Source organism: Cyclopterus lumpus, chromosome 14 (assembly GCF_009769545.1).
Source record: "Cyclopterus lumpus isolate fCycLum1 chromosome 14, fCycLum1.pri, whole genome shotgun sequence".
NCBI classification, from domain to species: Eukaryota; Metazoa; Chordata; class Actinopteri; order Perciformes; family Cyclopteridae; genus Cyclopterus; species Cyclopterus lumpus.
The window spans coordinates 15,043,835-15,060,064 of NC_046979.1; the positions used below are offsets into that span (position 1 = coordinate 15,043,835).

At 40.4% G+C, this 16,230-nt stretch overlaps 2 protein-coding genes across 5 annotated transcripts; one reads left to right on the plus strand and one right to left on the minus strand.

Annotated features, from left to right (window-relative positions):
• The first annotated feature begins 1,673 nt into the window (after positions 1–1,673).
• On the plus strand, positions 1,674–6,278 carry nlrc3l1 (NLR family, CARD domain containing 3-like 1). 3 transcript variants are annotated; one of them, XM_034549797.1, is made up of 8 exons: positions 1,674–1,741; positions 2,587–2,850; positions 3,116–3,217; positions 3,390–3,467; positions 3,541–3,676; positions 3,752–3,992; positions 4,164–4,770; positions 4,801–6,278. In XM_034549797.1, exons 2-8 carry the CDS (start codon positions 2,678–2,680, stop codon positions 5,732–5,734), a joined length of 2,271 nt encoding a protein of 756 aa, XP_034405688.1. In that variant the 5' UTR covers positions 1,674–1,741; positions 2,587–2,677; the 3' UTR covers positions 5,735–6,278. The 3 variants fall into 3 exon arrangements, with proteins under 3 accessions (XP_034405688.1, XP_034405686.1, XP_034405687.1); XM_034549795.1 differs by having other exon boundaries at positions 4,164–6,278; XM_034549796.1 differs by having other exon boundaries at positions 3,568–3,676; positions 4,164–6,278.
• A 13-nt stretch (positions 6,279–6,291) lies between these two features.
• On the minus strand, positions 6,292–16,052 carry rnf121 (ring finger protein 121). 2 transcript variants are annotated; one of them, XM_034549798.1, is made up of 13 exons: positions 15,882–16,052; positions 14,083–14,120; positions 13,651–13,792; positions 12,785–12,939; positions 12,549–12,656; positions 11,197–11,317; positions 10,965–11,098; positions 10,071–10,172; positions 7,624–9,588; positions 7,499–7,540; positions 7,363–7,425; positions 7,113–7,239; positions 6,292–6,996 (listed from the first exon to the last, which is right to left on the minus strand). In XM_034549798.1, exons 1-9 carry the CDS (start codon positions 15,978–15,980, stop codon positions 9,468–9,470), a joined length of 1,020 nt encoding a protein of 339 aa, XP_034405689.1. In that variant the 5' UTR covers positions 15,981–16,052; the 3' UTR covers positions 6,292–6,996; positions 7,113–7,239; positions 7,363–7,425; positions 7,499–7,540; positions 7,624–9,467. The 2 variants fall into 2 exon arrangements, with proteins under 2 accessions (XP_034405689.1, XP_034405691.1); XM_034549800.1 differs by lacking the exon at positions 7,499–7,540.
• Between the last annotated feature and the right edge of the window lie 178 nt (positions 16,053–16,230).

Here is a 16,230-nt window from a genome sequence, read left to right on the forward strand (position 1 = left end):
GGAGTAATGCACAGGCTATATTTGAAAAGATTAAAGGTGAGTAGACTATTTTGGCCAATTTCAGACTTGGAGCTTAACACTCTGTATCACAATCTTGTGTTCATTAAAACCCTGTGATAGTTTAGTTTGAAACCTCACTCCCATTTATACTCAAAACGCAACATTTTCATAAAAAGGAGAAAAAAAATAAACAAAAACAACTGATGCTCTGACAGCTTCAAACTGGCTTTGGCCCACTAATAAACCCCAAACAATGGCTATCCCGAGAAGGATTGCTTTCCTTCTCCTAAAATCCGTTGGGCACTAATCACCCCTCATACCCTCCTGCCGTCTTTGTCGCTGCTCAGCCTCCGTCACACAAAGCGCAGTGTAGCGGTCACTAACGAGACAAGGAAGCCGACATGCGTCTCGCTTTTTTCATGTATTGGTAACCAGCCTCAGGATCTAAGGCTATTTTCACTGCATAGACACTCGTTCAGCAGATAGTAGACCTACATTTCAACTGATTCTCGTACCAGATACAAAATAAATAGGCCTACACTGATGTGCATGCACACTTAGAGCATAGCAATACAATTCTTACACGGCACAAATACATGATGAAAAGTGGCAGAAGTAGTAAAGGCTGCATTACAATTTTAAACTATCAGAGACCAACGAAATAGCATTACGGGATCAAATTATGAAAAGACTTGCCTGTAACCAAACACCCCAACAGTGCTAGAACTGACATTCAACATAATCAATAATCATATGTTCAAGTCAATACAAGCAAATATGCAGCTCTCATAAAACACCGGCTGCTGCTTTTTGTTTTACTTTTATGAATCATATTTATGCATTTGACAGACACACAGTACCAGCCTTGCATCACAGCAGTGCCATATTAAGATGAAAATATTTGTCTTGTTGAGGGATGCAATACACATGCAATGGCTTGCATTAAAAACAAGAAACTAAAACACACCTTCTCCTCATTAGCTAATGTTGTAAAGATTTTGAGTGGTTTGATGAATTGCCACAAAGACCACCACTTCAATTATAATGAAAGTTGAAGGATAACTCCACCGGTGTTACACATTTCAGTCTGTTTACATGGGAGTGTTACTGGATATGTAATTTTGAAAAAGTGGTAAAAAGCATTTTCGTGTTGCGGGCGTTGGTTTAAGTTGAGTCAGCATTGGTGGGGGCTGAAGACTCCAAGTTTGAAAATAAAAAACATCTGGGGTGTAGAGTTAGAAAGAGGTGACCTTACCAGACCTCATGTAGCTCCTCATCTCTGCGTAAGTCTTGTGACTTGAGGATGTATAATAAACTAAAAACACATCGGCTACTGTTCTGATTATTTTACATATTTCAATTTGACAATAATTTAAAAAATGTTCTTCGTGTGTATTAGTATTACTATTAGCACATCTGGACGGGGACTTCCACTGCAAACGGTGACTTTGCCATCACAAACATAAAAGGTATCAGCCACAAGCTTTTTTCCCATAACAACTTCTACAATTATTGTATTAGATGAAACTTTCAATTCGTGGGATGTTGAACGGAAAGTGAGAAAAATAAATAAACACACATTTACACTGTTCAGCTGTGTCATTATAGACTGTATTAAGAAGATTGCATGTGTTCCCACTTCCGGCCTGTAGGTGGCAGATAGTCTGCTTTGTGATGTGTTGCTACTCACATGTCGATAGAAGAAGAAGAAGACGACTTCCTGAAACGAACTTTTACGATGGTAAGTTAAACCAGAAAGTAGCAATAATGGCTATATGTAAATACCTTTGCGTTCAGTTTAAAATGTTTGTTTATGAAAGTAATGTTATACGTTTGCGTTAAACAGTCACGTGCCGTATTCCCGAGTTGAGCCCTCCTGTTGCTTCAGTCTGACGCCGGTCTGTCGTCTTAGTTTGTTATTCCTAAATTCAAAATTAACGTTTGCCTAAAATCCTAAGTGCATCATAGAATTGACATTATTGGCGTTAATGGCGTGTAGAGGTATCACTAGTATAGTAGTCCGACACTGACGTGTCAGGTTGAAATATCCAGCTTTGACTAAAGGTCCAACTAGGCCACTTAAAGGCATAACGCGGAGACCGTTGATACTGTTAACACCAGTCAGACTGAGCAATATACAACCTCAGTTTATAACATGTTAATAATACATGAGAAATGTACTTAATCTCCAGAGCAAGCTAGAGACCTACAACAGACTGACTTTTCCTTTCAGCTTCTCAATACAGCACCTTAAGGTTCAAACGAAGAAGCACAATGATGATGTCACGTTAACTTAGGGGGAATAAATACCAGTCCAACTCTACGTAAGCCCTTCAGACCTAAAGCTAGGTTATTACAGGGTTTACCAACCTGGGGGGTAACATAATGCAGTATTATAACGTAGCGTTTGTAGGATTCAAAGAAGGGGGGGGCTAAGCCCCAAAGGGAGCCCCCCCTAAAATAGGCCTAACGACGCCCCTGTAGTGCATAAACAGACTGAAAATCTGGTTTGGTGTAAAGTTCCTGATTATACTCCAATAGAGAATTTGAGAACTGATATATTGTATTTCCCATGTGCTTCTGCAGGTACAGACAGGTTACTTCCCTGAGACCGTCCCTGGCAAGCAAATAGGGATCCCTGTATGTGCTCGTCCTGTTTTCTGATCCTTCCTATGACATGATGGACTACAGTGAATTGGAGATGATGGTCACGGCATCACGCAGCTCTTCCCTCGGGGATGCCGTGTCTGGCAGACAACAGGGTTCGTTTAATGAAGGTGACGAGCTCTACATCCCTGAGCGAAGACCTTCTCTGGACCTGGGGCCGAGTCCAATGGACACCAGCGACTGGTAGTGAGAGTTTTACAAGCCCTAAGGGCCCTGTCTTTCTCACTGTAGGGTAGTAATTTGTGGTAGTAGGTTTTATGTAGAGTAGTGAAACAACTACCCATATACTGTCATTTGCTTTCTGCAGATGGTGAAGTACAAAGTGAAAGAAATATGACTTACACCTTATGTGTAACAACACGGGTGGTGTGGCAGCTCAGCAGTTAAATATAGGGCTAATACTTTGTATTATACCTGAATTGAATGTCTTTTTTAAATCTTGTTTTAGGCATTATGCGGACCAGGTCCTTTCTCCAGCTCAGAGCTACAGATCAATGACAAGTGATGACAACTCAATCAACATAAGTCACGAAGATGGATCCCCCACAAGGTACAAACAAGTCAAAGTATTCAAAGCTTGAATCAGTCTATAGTAGTAGTATGAACTTTCTATTATACCGCACCTTGCTGTTACTTTCATTCTAAAGTTGGAAAACTGCAATTGGATCTTGTAGTTAAATTGAATATAGTTTAAGCCCTCTTGTCATCCTTCCTGGTTTTAGGGTTCAGCGAAACAGAGCAGACTCATACTCTAGCTGCTACTCATTGGACAGTGACGATTGTGAAAAGAGAATCCCCAAGTAAGAAATAAACCTATGTCATGACACCTTCACATGTTAATGTGGTTGATTACATACTGAACTGACTAAAAAGTGTTTTGATCTCTCCATTGCACAACAGGCTTGAACACAAAGATGATGCCGTTTCAGAGCTTTCTGAAACACCTGAATTAAACCAAGACCCAAATGAGATTAGGCATCCTTCCCTGACAGTGGCGTTCACTTTCAAGGTTAGTTTGCTTTTCCCTTTTGTCTTCATCAGTTTTAAAGAAACAATAAAGAAAATATTCTCTTGTTGGAATCAGGCTATTTGTAAAACCCTTGGGAGGCTGTCCGAGGAACACATTAGGGGATTCAAGATGATGCTGTGGAAGCGTTACCCAAAGTCATTCAACACTCCTCCCCAAGGCTTGGACATGGTGGACCTTGTGGACCGCATGCTTGAGTGTTTCAACTTGGAGGTTTCCTTGCAGATCACCAAAAACCTTCTTAAGGAAATCGGCCATAATAGGATCATTGATCATCTCCAGACTTTGTGCATCAGAAGTAAGTAGGCTGTTAATTATCATACTCAACAAAAGGGATTGATATATTTACACAAAGCAAAGGTAATAGTAGTCAAAGTGCAATTTAATTTAAAGGCCACCCAGTTCACTATCAGTTTGGAAGAAAAGAGATAATCTTACATATTGAGATGAACATTTTTCTTTTTTCCAGATGAAGTACGTTATAATTTGAACGAGACTCTGAAGAGGAAATACGGCGAAGTATGTGAGGAGTCTGCCATGCAGGGAGGGAGGAGACCCTTTGACGATGTCTTTACCGATCTCAACATAACCTCAACCTGTGATAATGGCCCAAATATTGAACATGAGGTCATGACCATAGAAAAGCTGGACAGCAACAAGAAAGCAGGGAAACTGCTTTCTACCAAGGATATTTTTAGCGCTGAAAGGCTGGAGCACTCACACTTAAGGTTTATGCTGATCACAGGAGTGGCAGGGTCAGGGAAGTCTATGGCAGTCAGAAGGTTAATCCTCGATTGGATTGAAGAGAGGTCTCACCAACACGTGTCCTTCTTGTTTCCGTTGCCGTTCAGAGAACTCAAAAGGTTTGAGAATTCTAAGGTCTCCCTGTTGGAAATAATACAAACACTCTACCCAGAAACCAAGAAACTACGGGATGAGGATTATAGATGCAACGACTGCATAATAATGTTTGTCTTTGACGGTCTGGACGAGTACAACGGGACGCTGGACTTTCAAAACACGTCAATTCTCAGTGACATCAAAGACCCCACCACCCTGAACGTCATCGTGGTCAACCTCCTCAGAGAGAGGCTGCTCTACCGCAGCCTCTCTCTGGTCTTTTCTCGACCGCAAGTCAATCACTGCATTCCTTGGGATACGTGTTATGACGAGGTGGATGTGCGTGGTTTCGGTGACCCTCAAAAGGACGAGTACTTCCAGAAGAGCTTTAAGGACCCAGATCAAGCAGCTCGAGTTATTGCGTACATCAACTCCTCCCAAACCCTCCGCATCATGTGCCACCTGCCCTTGTTCTGCTCACTGGTGGCCGATGAGTACAAGCACATTTTTAGGGGACAGGCAACGTGGGCAGAGCCGCCCAGAAGCATCACTTACATGTACACAAAGCTGGTGCTTGCACTCCGACAGCATCGCATATTTAGAGCTCCAGATCGTAGCCTGGAGAAAGAGAGAGACTTCCTCACACAAGTTGGAAAGTTGGCCTTCAACATGCTGGAACAAGGCCAGTATAAGATCGCAAAGCATGACTGGAAAGAGGTTGGAATCAACGACGTGGAGTTGGTGATTAACAGTGGCCTGTGCACACAATACATCACAAAGCCACATGTTTTGCATCAGGTGAAAGTCATCAGCTTTATCCACCCCACCATGCAAGAGTACCTGGCTGCCCTTTATGTGTTTCTCACCTTTACAAACCAGGGGAAGAACATTTATGAGCAGCAGCTGAAAGACAGGTTCAAGGGGATATTCAAGGCGCACACGCCGATGGATCTGTACAAGAGCGCTCTGGACAGTAGCCTGCAGTGTGTCGATGGCAAACTGGACATTTTCTTGCGTTTCCTCCTTGGAATGGCTCTTAAGATCAACTTGGAACTCCTCCAGCCATTCTGCACATGTCCTGTAAAGTGGCCAACACTCACGGAAGATGCTGCTGCCCTCATCAGGAAGAAGATCAGAGAAAACCAGCATCCCGGCAGGAATAGCAACTTGCAGCGCTGCCTAGAAGAGCTTAGTTTGTGAGCCTCATAGACGGCATCCATTTGAGCCGACTCTTTTAAACAATGATCAATGTGCAATGTTCATTTTGGTACAAAATAGCTATCAAGGCTGCCACGGAAAACTGTTTGACATGCGCCTGACGGAGACACACGTTTCTCTCCTCTTCAACCAACATATGCACTAATGGAGCTAATTACTTATAAAGTTACACCGATGGACCAAAGATGTTCAAAAATGCAGATATAATTTGTGTTAAAATGGATTTAGATAAGGGGCCTTATTTTGGGAGTTCATTTTGTTCCTGTTTTTATGCAATCAAATATTTGTTGTGGGCATTAATATTTCCTTGTGTGGCCAGCTTGTGCTTGATATGACTATTGTTTTTTAGACACTAACGTTTTGGTATGTAATGTAAATGCAGTATTCCCATCGAAGAGCTGTTAATCCTAAATTGCTAAAAAAAGTAACAATACTCAAATTACTCTGATCACTGAAAGTACTGTTTGGTAATAACCATTGAAAAAAAAGTAGTACATCGAACAATAAATCTCAAGTGAAACAACCACAGGATTCCCACATACTGTCTCATTATGGAGTATATTTATACATGTTTCAAAAGTGTACACATTTAACACAGACACTGGAATGATACACAAACATAGAAAATAGCAGAGAAATTAAATGTTACAATATTCTATATGTATTCTGCGGTCAGTAGCACTGTGTGGTAGAGTCATCTAAAAGACAGTAATTTAGGGGTCTTTCAGTTCCACATTAAATGTTTCCTCGGAAGCTGCATCAAATATATATTAGGGGACATAACAATATACTCCAGTTTGTGTTTGCGTTCACCTCAAAGTTCTTCCTTCCCAGAGGATCCCAATGAGTCACTTTTTACACTTCTGGTATCATTGATGGGAAACCATCAGAGAAACATTTTGTACTACTCTGGAACCAAATGGATCTCAAGTGTTGTACATTTCTTCATCCAACATCGCTCTCCCATCACACAATATAACAGAATATTAAATTTGAAGATACATTTGACTCTTAAGTAAATATGAGTTTGTGGGCAAGTGAAACGTGGCTCATATCATTCCACTTTTTACTGCCGTGACATGAAATGTTTTCTCCTTTTTCCTCTTGCCACCAGCAGTATGTTCTTTTGGGTCATTCCAGCGGCGTTCGTCACAACGCAGGTGAAGTTGGATTTTAAGTCCTCTGACGTGACATTTTTCAACATCAAACTCCTCTGTAGGATCGTACCATTATCTAAAGTCGATCTAAAACAAACAAACGTCATTAGAGCTCAGCTGCAGGTTGGTTTGGGGATGTTACATCAATCACTTTCTCACAGCAGAACGTTGAAGAAAATACATAAGAAAGTAATAATACTCACTCCTCTGATTCTACTATTCTGCCACTGCACAGCAGGTCTTCGGGGAAAGAGCCATTGACGAGCCAGTAGATGAGCGTCGCATCTTTAGAGTTCGCAAACGCTTCACAGTAAAGAAACAGTTGCTCGCCTGTAAGTCACAACACATCCAGACCCATCACACACACAAAAAGCTTCACAAAGCAATACCCAATAACGGATTATGTGAGCTGTAAATACCAAACACTTGGTGGTCATGTGCACAAAGTGTTACCTGGATGAGCTTTTATTTTGACGTAACGTGGCCCAAATATCTTTGGAGATTCATCCTGAGAAACTAAAGAACAACATTTAGGTTAGCACAACAGGATTACATCAAATGAAATCGTCACCCACAAAATATACTGTACCTGGAAATCCATCTGCAAGCAGCAGACACAGACATCCCAAAGCTGATGCAGAGATACAATATATTCACAATCAATCCCACAATACAGTGAAAATGACTGATGTTGGCATTACCAAATATTATTACCTTCGACAACAGAAGACGGCTTCATATCGACTCCTCCAGTGAGATCTTTCTGCCGTTGACTGCTGTCTAGTACTACTATATATATATATACACACAAACATAATTCACTTCCCTATACCCACTCAAACATGATGCATGGCCATTTGGTACGAGGGGATTTCCTCAAAACTAGTCCACACACATGTTTGGCAGTTTGTTGATACACACTGGTTACTTAAACCAAACATGCTGACTAATTCTCAGCTCTCGGTCTTGTGATTCCAATTGTCTGTATCTATATATGTATTGATAAATAGATACATCTATCTCGACATATATAAATCAATATCTCTCTCTATATATATTCAGTGGACAATAACTTAGTTTTAAGTGTTTGAAAAATAAACCTCAAGGATGCAAAGACGTCTCCAGACAATCTAAACCATGTGACATTTATTAACTGAACTTAATCAAAACATTAACAAAACAAAATGATCACGTTAGTCTCTTCTCTGTTGGAGTTGGTGGTCAAAGTGAAAGTGTTGCAAATAAAAACCACCGGCATCTTTGGACTAGAAAATACACACAAAGGAAGCTTGGCTTGAACTGATCACATGAAAATAAGACTCACTGAGTTAAAGGATCATTCTACAATAACTTGGTTTGCTGTCCTCTTCTAATCATCGGTTTGAACAGTCAAAAGTTGTAGTCACGTTACGCACTGGGATCATCGCTTTGGTTTGTGCTTCCTGGTTCACCCCAATTTCAGAACAGTTTATGTTCACCAGTATTTAATAACAAAATCTATATATTTTTTTACACTTACCTCTAGTGGTATTTGGCCAATGCAGATAGTTTGGGTTTTAGTAGGCCGAGCTTTGGGACATCTGAGATTTCTGCCCCCCAATATAAGGGGACTTAAATTTAGCTAGCATTTTACAGGAATCATTTCTTTTGTAGAAAGTAGCTTTAAAGGAAATAGCTGGCACCAAAAACCCACAACTATCTAAAAGGCAAGATACAACCACAGGTGAGATTTCTTTGTGGACATAAAATGTAAGTTCAAATAGTGAATTTTGTGAATGAAAACAGAAGAGGTTGTTTTGGTAGAGTGACATTCCCCCACTCATAGAAACGTAGTGACTGAGATATTGTACAAGAGTCAACGGTCAAAGTAAGTACGTTTTTCCTGTTGGTACAGATGAGTGTCCACGAAGACTGTGAGGACATTTTGAAATCCTGTAACATCTCATCAGCTACTGGATGAGGAATCCTGTTTAACTACAAGTAACACTTTTTTTCCCCACGATGACAATGCCTCCTGTCACATGACGCACGACTGACTGCGCTAAGAGGAACTCTCAATGATGCTACTTGAGTTCGTATGAGTGAATACATCAAATACAGCAGCAGCCAAAGCTCCCTGGGCTTGGGAGGCCCAGGGAGCAATGACTTGTGTTGATTTCCATTGAACCTTTATTACCCATATGCGAGTCATCAGACATGAAGATAAAAAACTCCAGCGTCATCCTGGAACTAAGAATAAACAAACACTTAAGACATCATTCAGTAAAAAGCACCTCTAATGATTTTTAGAACCGCTTTACTAGGCCATAAGTTGCACAAACCAATCATCAAGGTGTAACGCTGTGTGAAGCAAATCCTGGGAAATTGATAAGACATCCAAATTGAGGTTACCAATAAAATTCAAATAAACTGTAAATACAGACAGTATGTGCCTATAAATATATACAAAAAGTATAGACACTTCTAATTTGTGTTTTAGTTCAATGTTAGGCCCTCAGTCTTTAGAGCCAGTGCATATCATCTCCATATGGGGTGCGTGTCCATTTCTGAGTCGCAGGTCACTCCAGACCCAGGACGTAGTTGATGCCTTGCACAAATCCAATAATAACCGGCTGCCAGGCCACCAGGTACCGAAGCCAGTCTAAAAGTTGTCCATACATGACATGTGGCCTCTCCCAACTAAAACAAAATGGGTTAAGGAATAAAAAACAGCAATCAATACTGGTTAATAAATGTGCCAACATAATAATAATAATAGCAAGCAACTGATGGCACATTAACAAGGAGGTAGAAAGCACTTTCAGTGGTTGCACAGTTGCCTGAAGTGTAAACTCTGAGCCAAAAAAGGAACAGGAACTCAGTACACAACCTATAAACGCTTCACATCTTGTTCCAAATAGCCTACAATGATCCGCCCAAAACTCCACCTAAACTTTGTGAAACGGGTGAAAATTCCCCACTGTTACCAGAAACATCTCGTTGTCCTGTAACTTGGCATTAGTGGGTTTCCTGAACACTGGCTGGCAGTCATCTGTAAAAATACCCAATTAGAATGTGGACCTACTCTCACCCCATCCAGTCTATACGTGCACATGTATGCAATTTCTAAAAACAAGCAAACAGTGAAATAATGCAGAAACAACAAAGATGAAAAAGGATACGGGTTGCTGAACATCCTCTTCAGATCCACCTTCTCTTTGCAGTACGGGCACATCTGCTTCTTTCCCACAATACACCATCCTCTTATGCAAAACTCATGGAACCTGGATGGCGAGTTAAGGCTCGGCACTGAATTGTAGAGCATCAGTTCAAACACTGTTAAATGTCATCGTTTTGAAAAGCTTACTTTAAGCAGCATTTGAAATATGGAAATGAAATAGTGTAGCCATTGTACATCAACCTGTTTGATCAATGTAAATAATAAAGAAAGAAAACAATCACATGTATGTCCATATTTCAGGGATATAAAAAATACTAAACGTACTGTTTATCCAATAATTGTTTTTAACATTATTACAATGTTTGAGGTGACAGTAACAGTACATATCAAACAGCAAGTTGTGAACAGTTAATATGGGAAGCCCATTTATAATTAAGAATAACTACAAAAAATATCAAACCTTAAATATGAAGATTAGCTGCCAAATAACCAAACTACAATAATCGACTGAGATGTTTGTTCCCTATCGGCAACATATATCAACCTGCTGATATGATTTAGGCTCTATAATTATCTCGCAGTATGAATTTCTCTATGCTAATCTGTAAACAGTTGCATGATATTTACAGTGGACGAGCCCAGCAGAAGACTACAATGGAGGAAGTATCTAAATTCAGATGAACAGGCCCTCATAACATCAACAGTCTGACATAAAGGTCAAATTAGATAACTCTGCCAATTCCCCTTTAAGCAGCTAATTGAGTACACAATATAGTTCCGACATAAACCCGACTATGATGACTACGCATGTTGTAGACGTGACATGCAGCTCAACTTCTCCTTGGAAAAAAGATAGTATCATAAAAACATGTCTATATGTCACAGGAAAGGATACACATGGTTGCAGGATAATCTGTACGTGTTCTCAATGATCCCCTCCTCACTGACATCTACGAGGATGGGCTGCCCGCACACAGCACAGATATTGTCAGAGAGGTGCTTGGTTGGCATGCCAGATGCACTGTAGTACTAAAAAAAAAAAAGAAGAGATACAAGTCTAAATTACATTTGATCTTTTAGCCGTTACCTCCAAAGAAACATACAGTGTCTGCAATCTGTCGACTTACCCCGACCGTTGAAGCCATGAAGTCTGCACACATCTCTGCAAAGTCCCGCCCCAGGACCCCGTAGTACAGACCGTAGAATAGTAGTGAAACACCAAAGTCCATTGCATCTTCTGGTTTTATCCTGGAAAGAAAAGGCACTGTATGAAGGAATCCTGCCTCAGGTGGTGTTCAATAACAACAACAACAACAACAACGTTTACTTTGTACATAAAACAGATATGTCTGACTTATATTAGCAGGGTACAGTGAAAATTACATTTTTGGAAGACAACAATAATTTGCTTTACATTTCAGCATGTTGTCACAAAACTAAAATGTTTTGTTAACAAAAAACACCTTTTTACATATTTGTCTGTGCATACAAAAGCTACAAAAAGCAGCTGTAGTGCAAGGAAGTATTCAGGATAGGTGGCATTTCTAGGTAAATTGTTGGACGAGTTTAGGTACTTTCCTGTTGTTCTATTTCGGATTATGATCAGGAAAAGTCCTCATTTTTAATTAGCTGTGAACAATTGTGCATATGTCGCTCTTCATTTAGTTTGAAAACTGTCAATATAGAATCAGGTTGTAAACAGTGAGAAGGTGCAGCTTCACTAAGCTAATGTAACTGGAATAGCTTTTGTTGAAGGTTCTGATGACTGCCCAGTAGCTACATAACCTGTAAAAACAGAGGCTTTAGAGAGGACTACCATATTAGGAATTAGACTTGTTTTCACACTTCCTGTGTCAGCAGAAAACATAAAGCCCTTTCTAATTCCTCTGACCATTAGGAACAGAGAAAAGAGACATTTGTCATTTCCTTGTCTAAAGGGAAGTTTCTGTGATAACTACGCGTGGTTGCATGTCATTGAGAATGATAACATTTTAAAGTGACAATGCATTTACACCAGTCAGCTATGTATACTGTACACCATGAAGCCAGTCAGTCAGAGTGTCCTTTGTTCTTTGGAGTCGAATTCTATGATCCTGTTGGTTGCTGGATCATAGTAGTGCTTTCGTGCATAAAAAGATAATACTTCAAATAAAGAACGAAACGAATAGGACCTATTAATTAGGGATTCAGATAACTGGTGGGTGTTGCAGGAGCAGTGGTCATCATCAAAAAGGATATTAAAAAAGGCAAAGGACAATCTATTGGCAAATAAGTAATACATGTGGGACATAGACCAGGAAGAAACTGAACTTTGTACATCCTAAAACGGCAAGATGGAAAATATGACTACTCTCGTCGTAAACAGCTGCCTGCAGTTTTGAAGGGTTATATTTCCAATGGTGTAAGTCAATATCCACCGGAATGTTTGGTTACGGTTCATTTAGCACCACTGAAATACAATGGAACGAACGATACATACCTGAATATTAGGTTTATACCAAAAAGTGTAAACATGACGACAGTATAGCCAACTATTCCTGTGGCATAGCTGATCTTGTAGAGAAGGAGGAACCACTTATACACCAACCTGGGGGCCACCAAAGAGAAGGAAAGTGTTGCATGTCAGAATATGTCATGGGCAGTTCAATCCACAGTAATGGAGAGGCAGACCTCTTCATTTACAGCAATTGGATTGTGTGTAAACGATGGCTATACCTCGGTGTGGTGCAGGATAGTGGCTTGCGAGTGGCACGGAAAGAGATGTACGCTGTGATGACAGAGAAGATAAACCATGTGGTCAGGAACCTCCACCAGTGCAGTTTGGTAGTAAAGTAGAGAGGAACTACCCACATCTGGAACAGAGTCACCAGCTACAAGACAGCAGAGCAGACATGTTAGAACAGCAATTCGCAACCACAACATTGGTGGGCTTCAGAGCACCATCTTGTGGGTTGCGGTGGTACTGCCAAACATTTAGATTAAATTAAAACAATATATTTGGGCTAATTAACAAGGTTTAAAACTCTGTAATTGACACAACGCATTATTTAAATTAACAGTACATTTGAATATCACCATGCTAAGCAGACAAAAGTGTTTTGCCATTTATTGCTAGTCAACACTGCCTCGGCTGCAGTGCGACTAAAAGGATCAGTTTTTGAAATACAAAAAGGGACGTGGGAGACAAACTGCTCCTTATGTTATAAAATGCATGTACAGCAGGGGAAAAGTTACTTGCGTCAGACATTATGTAATCATAAAAACAGGCATTAATGATAACATTTCATATTTGGATAGCTCATCAGCCTGAAAGACAAAACACAAAGCAAACAGGACACAGACCCCTAAGGGAAGGGAGGAGTTGTCACAATTGGGACAAGGAGGAAAATAGCAGCCTTACATGAGGAAATTAGTATTGCTATCCATCCATACGATACACTGTATGTTGACTCGTAGACGGGGAATTTAAAAATGCAGACTTGTGAGGGACAAAACTGGGCTAGTGAATTTGATCTTAATTAAGTGTCTTCCCAAGTTTGCATTTCCAAACAAATCTCAAACAAGTGGAGAGTGTGTCTTACATTGTATGACTTTGGATGTCTCTGTTTCCATTGCACGAGGACTAGCTGGGCGACGACAAGTGTGACGATGAGGATCAGCACCATCTCTGCGTGCATGGCCTCATGACCTTTGTGTTTGGCATGCATTTTTGCATGCTCCACCCTGCAGAGAAAGAAGAAAATACTCAATTAATGTTATGTATCTAGGTGCAGTCTGTTTGTTTGCAGGATGGGTGTGCCCTTAAAACAGGTGTACTGAAAAGCGCGCACACACACACACACACACACACACACACACCTTGTGTAGTAATAAATGAAAATGCTTGCAAAAGTTACTAGAGTGCAAAAACTGGTGTGTGTTTTTTTTTCTCTCTATTTGAGTGGATCAATAATCATATTATAATATGTTACATTATTATATACAATAAATCCATTAACAGTGTGGATACTAACCTCCACTTCTCTTCTGGTGAAAGCTTGGACACATCAAACTAAAGAAAGGAAATAGACAACATAAGAAGCATTACTGTTGACAGAGCACACAAAACCTCATTTCAAGACAGAAACAATAATATAATAACACCAAACCACTGTGTCAAGCATCACCTCTCACCCAATGTTCTTTAAACCCCTATTTATTAAAATGCATTCCAATTACACAGCATATGAAATAACTATTTGATTTGAAACATTTAAGTTTTGAGCAGCAATACAAGATGGATAGAGAAAGTAGTGCTGTAGTAGCACTTTAGTAGCACTTAAATGGCTATTACTGATAGTACTTTGTAGTTTAACTTTATTGAAGAAATTGTACTTTCTTGATTCTTGTTGTTCCGAGTTTGGACTCATGGTTTAATGCACTTATTATAAGTCACTTTGGATAAAAGCGTCAGCTAAATGACATGTAATGTAATGTCAAAGCTGGGTGCACACAACCCTCTCAATTATCTCTATTTACCGACCGTTAAGTTATCAAATCTCGCCATGTGCCTTTAGCAGTTCGGTCCAAGTCGTTGGGCTTGTTTAGCAACTTTAACTTGAATGGAATAAATAGCTGCCAGCAATAGCTCATGCAATGTTCTCTTGGTATTACAGCTTCTAACAGGTATTCAGCTACAGGTTCACGACATCCTGCTGCTAAGTATGATGCATTTTCCTGTTGGTCATAATTTGCCCTATTTTTTTTAAATGTCAACCAAAGAAGAGTATTAGGAATAGATAGATGCACTACACTTGATTACAAAAACATGCACTACACTTGATTCAAAAATATATATATAATTTATTCACCGGATGAACACATTTTGGAGTACTTGTAGGCCCGCTAACCCCTTTACACAATAAGAGAAAATACATCAGGCCATCAAGGTTCACCAGCTACAGATGTCCATTCAAACCCATACACTTAAGTTACAAGTGATCCAAACATTAGGATCAGATGTGTAATTTGTCAGCCTATTGTGACGCCAGCCCTGCAGTTATTCTGCCTCTGTTGTTAAGTAGCTACACCTACACATGGCCAACTCGTTTCAGTTCACTTGGAGGCGTCTCTTGTCCCGTGAGCTCCTGCCTCAGTTTAACATCCAGGTTCGGTTTGACCAGAAGATTGAAGTCCCTCAGGAAGTGGTTTGATTGCTTCGCGTGGCTCGAAACCAATACACTTATTGTCTTACTGTCCAATGTTACCATCCGCCAAGACAAATTTCTTGTATGCCCAACAAATACTTGGGAATACATAGTTCTGATTCTGATACACCTCTTGGCCCTTAGCGCAGACATGGCACCGTGTGACCTTTGACCCGGGCAGCCACATCGACTATATTTGTAGGGTTCACTTCTAAGCGTAGCGGTAGATACACGGGTGTGGAAAATATTATAAATAAATACATGCTATCTGTCTTTTCAAAACTGCCTGCGCTAATTTGACCTGATTAAAGCAACGACGCTAAATTGCATGATGTTAACGTTAGCCGGCTAGCTAGCTGAGGACAGCTGACGCTCTCCGGGCGTTTCTCGCTTTCGCTGCTATTGAGTCGAACAACGCGCTATCAGTTCGCTACAATGGACCACACATTCATATCTCGACTCCACACAGCAGCTAAACAGAAGCTAGCTGCTTACGTTGGGCTAACCCCGGGACTAACGTCAGGTAGCAAACGAAGAGTCCCGGGTTGACAGCTGGAGCTCCAGTATTAAGTCACCGCTATCTCTTGTTTCGGTCGTAGTACCTCGCTGTCGCCCATTGCTCTTACCTGGTGCGGCTCATCGTGATGCTGTATCCCATGGTCGTGATGCTGTAGCCCATGGTCGTGCTCTACACCATCAACCTCCACCTCAAACACCCCGGCCATCTTCGGAGTGCTGCTTTACCATTCCGGGCCATTAGCATTAGCAAGCGAACCTAAGTGGGTCACTTCCGGTTTGCTTTGGGTTATGTTTCTTCAAAATAAAATTCAGAAATAATTGAGTAATAGTAAAGCTGTGACTTTCTGTATTTGTTAGTCTATGTGTCTAGTCAAGCTATAACTTGCAAGTTGCACTTAATGTTGGATAGTCATACAAATATAACACAGATGTGTATGTTTTTTTATATTTAGACAG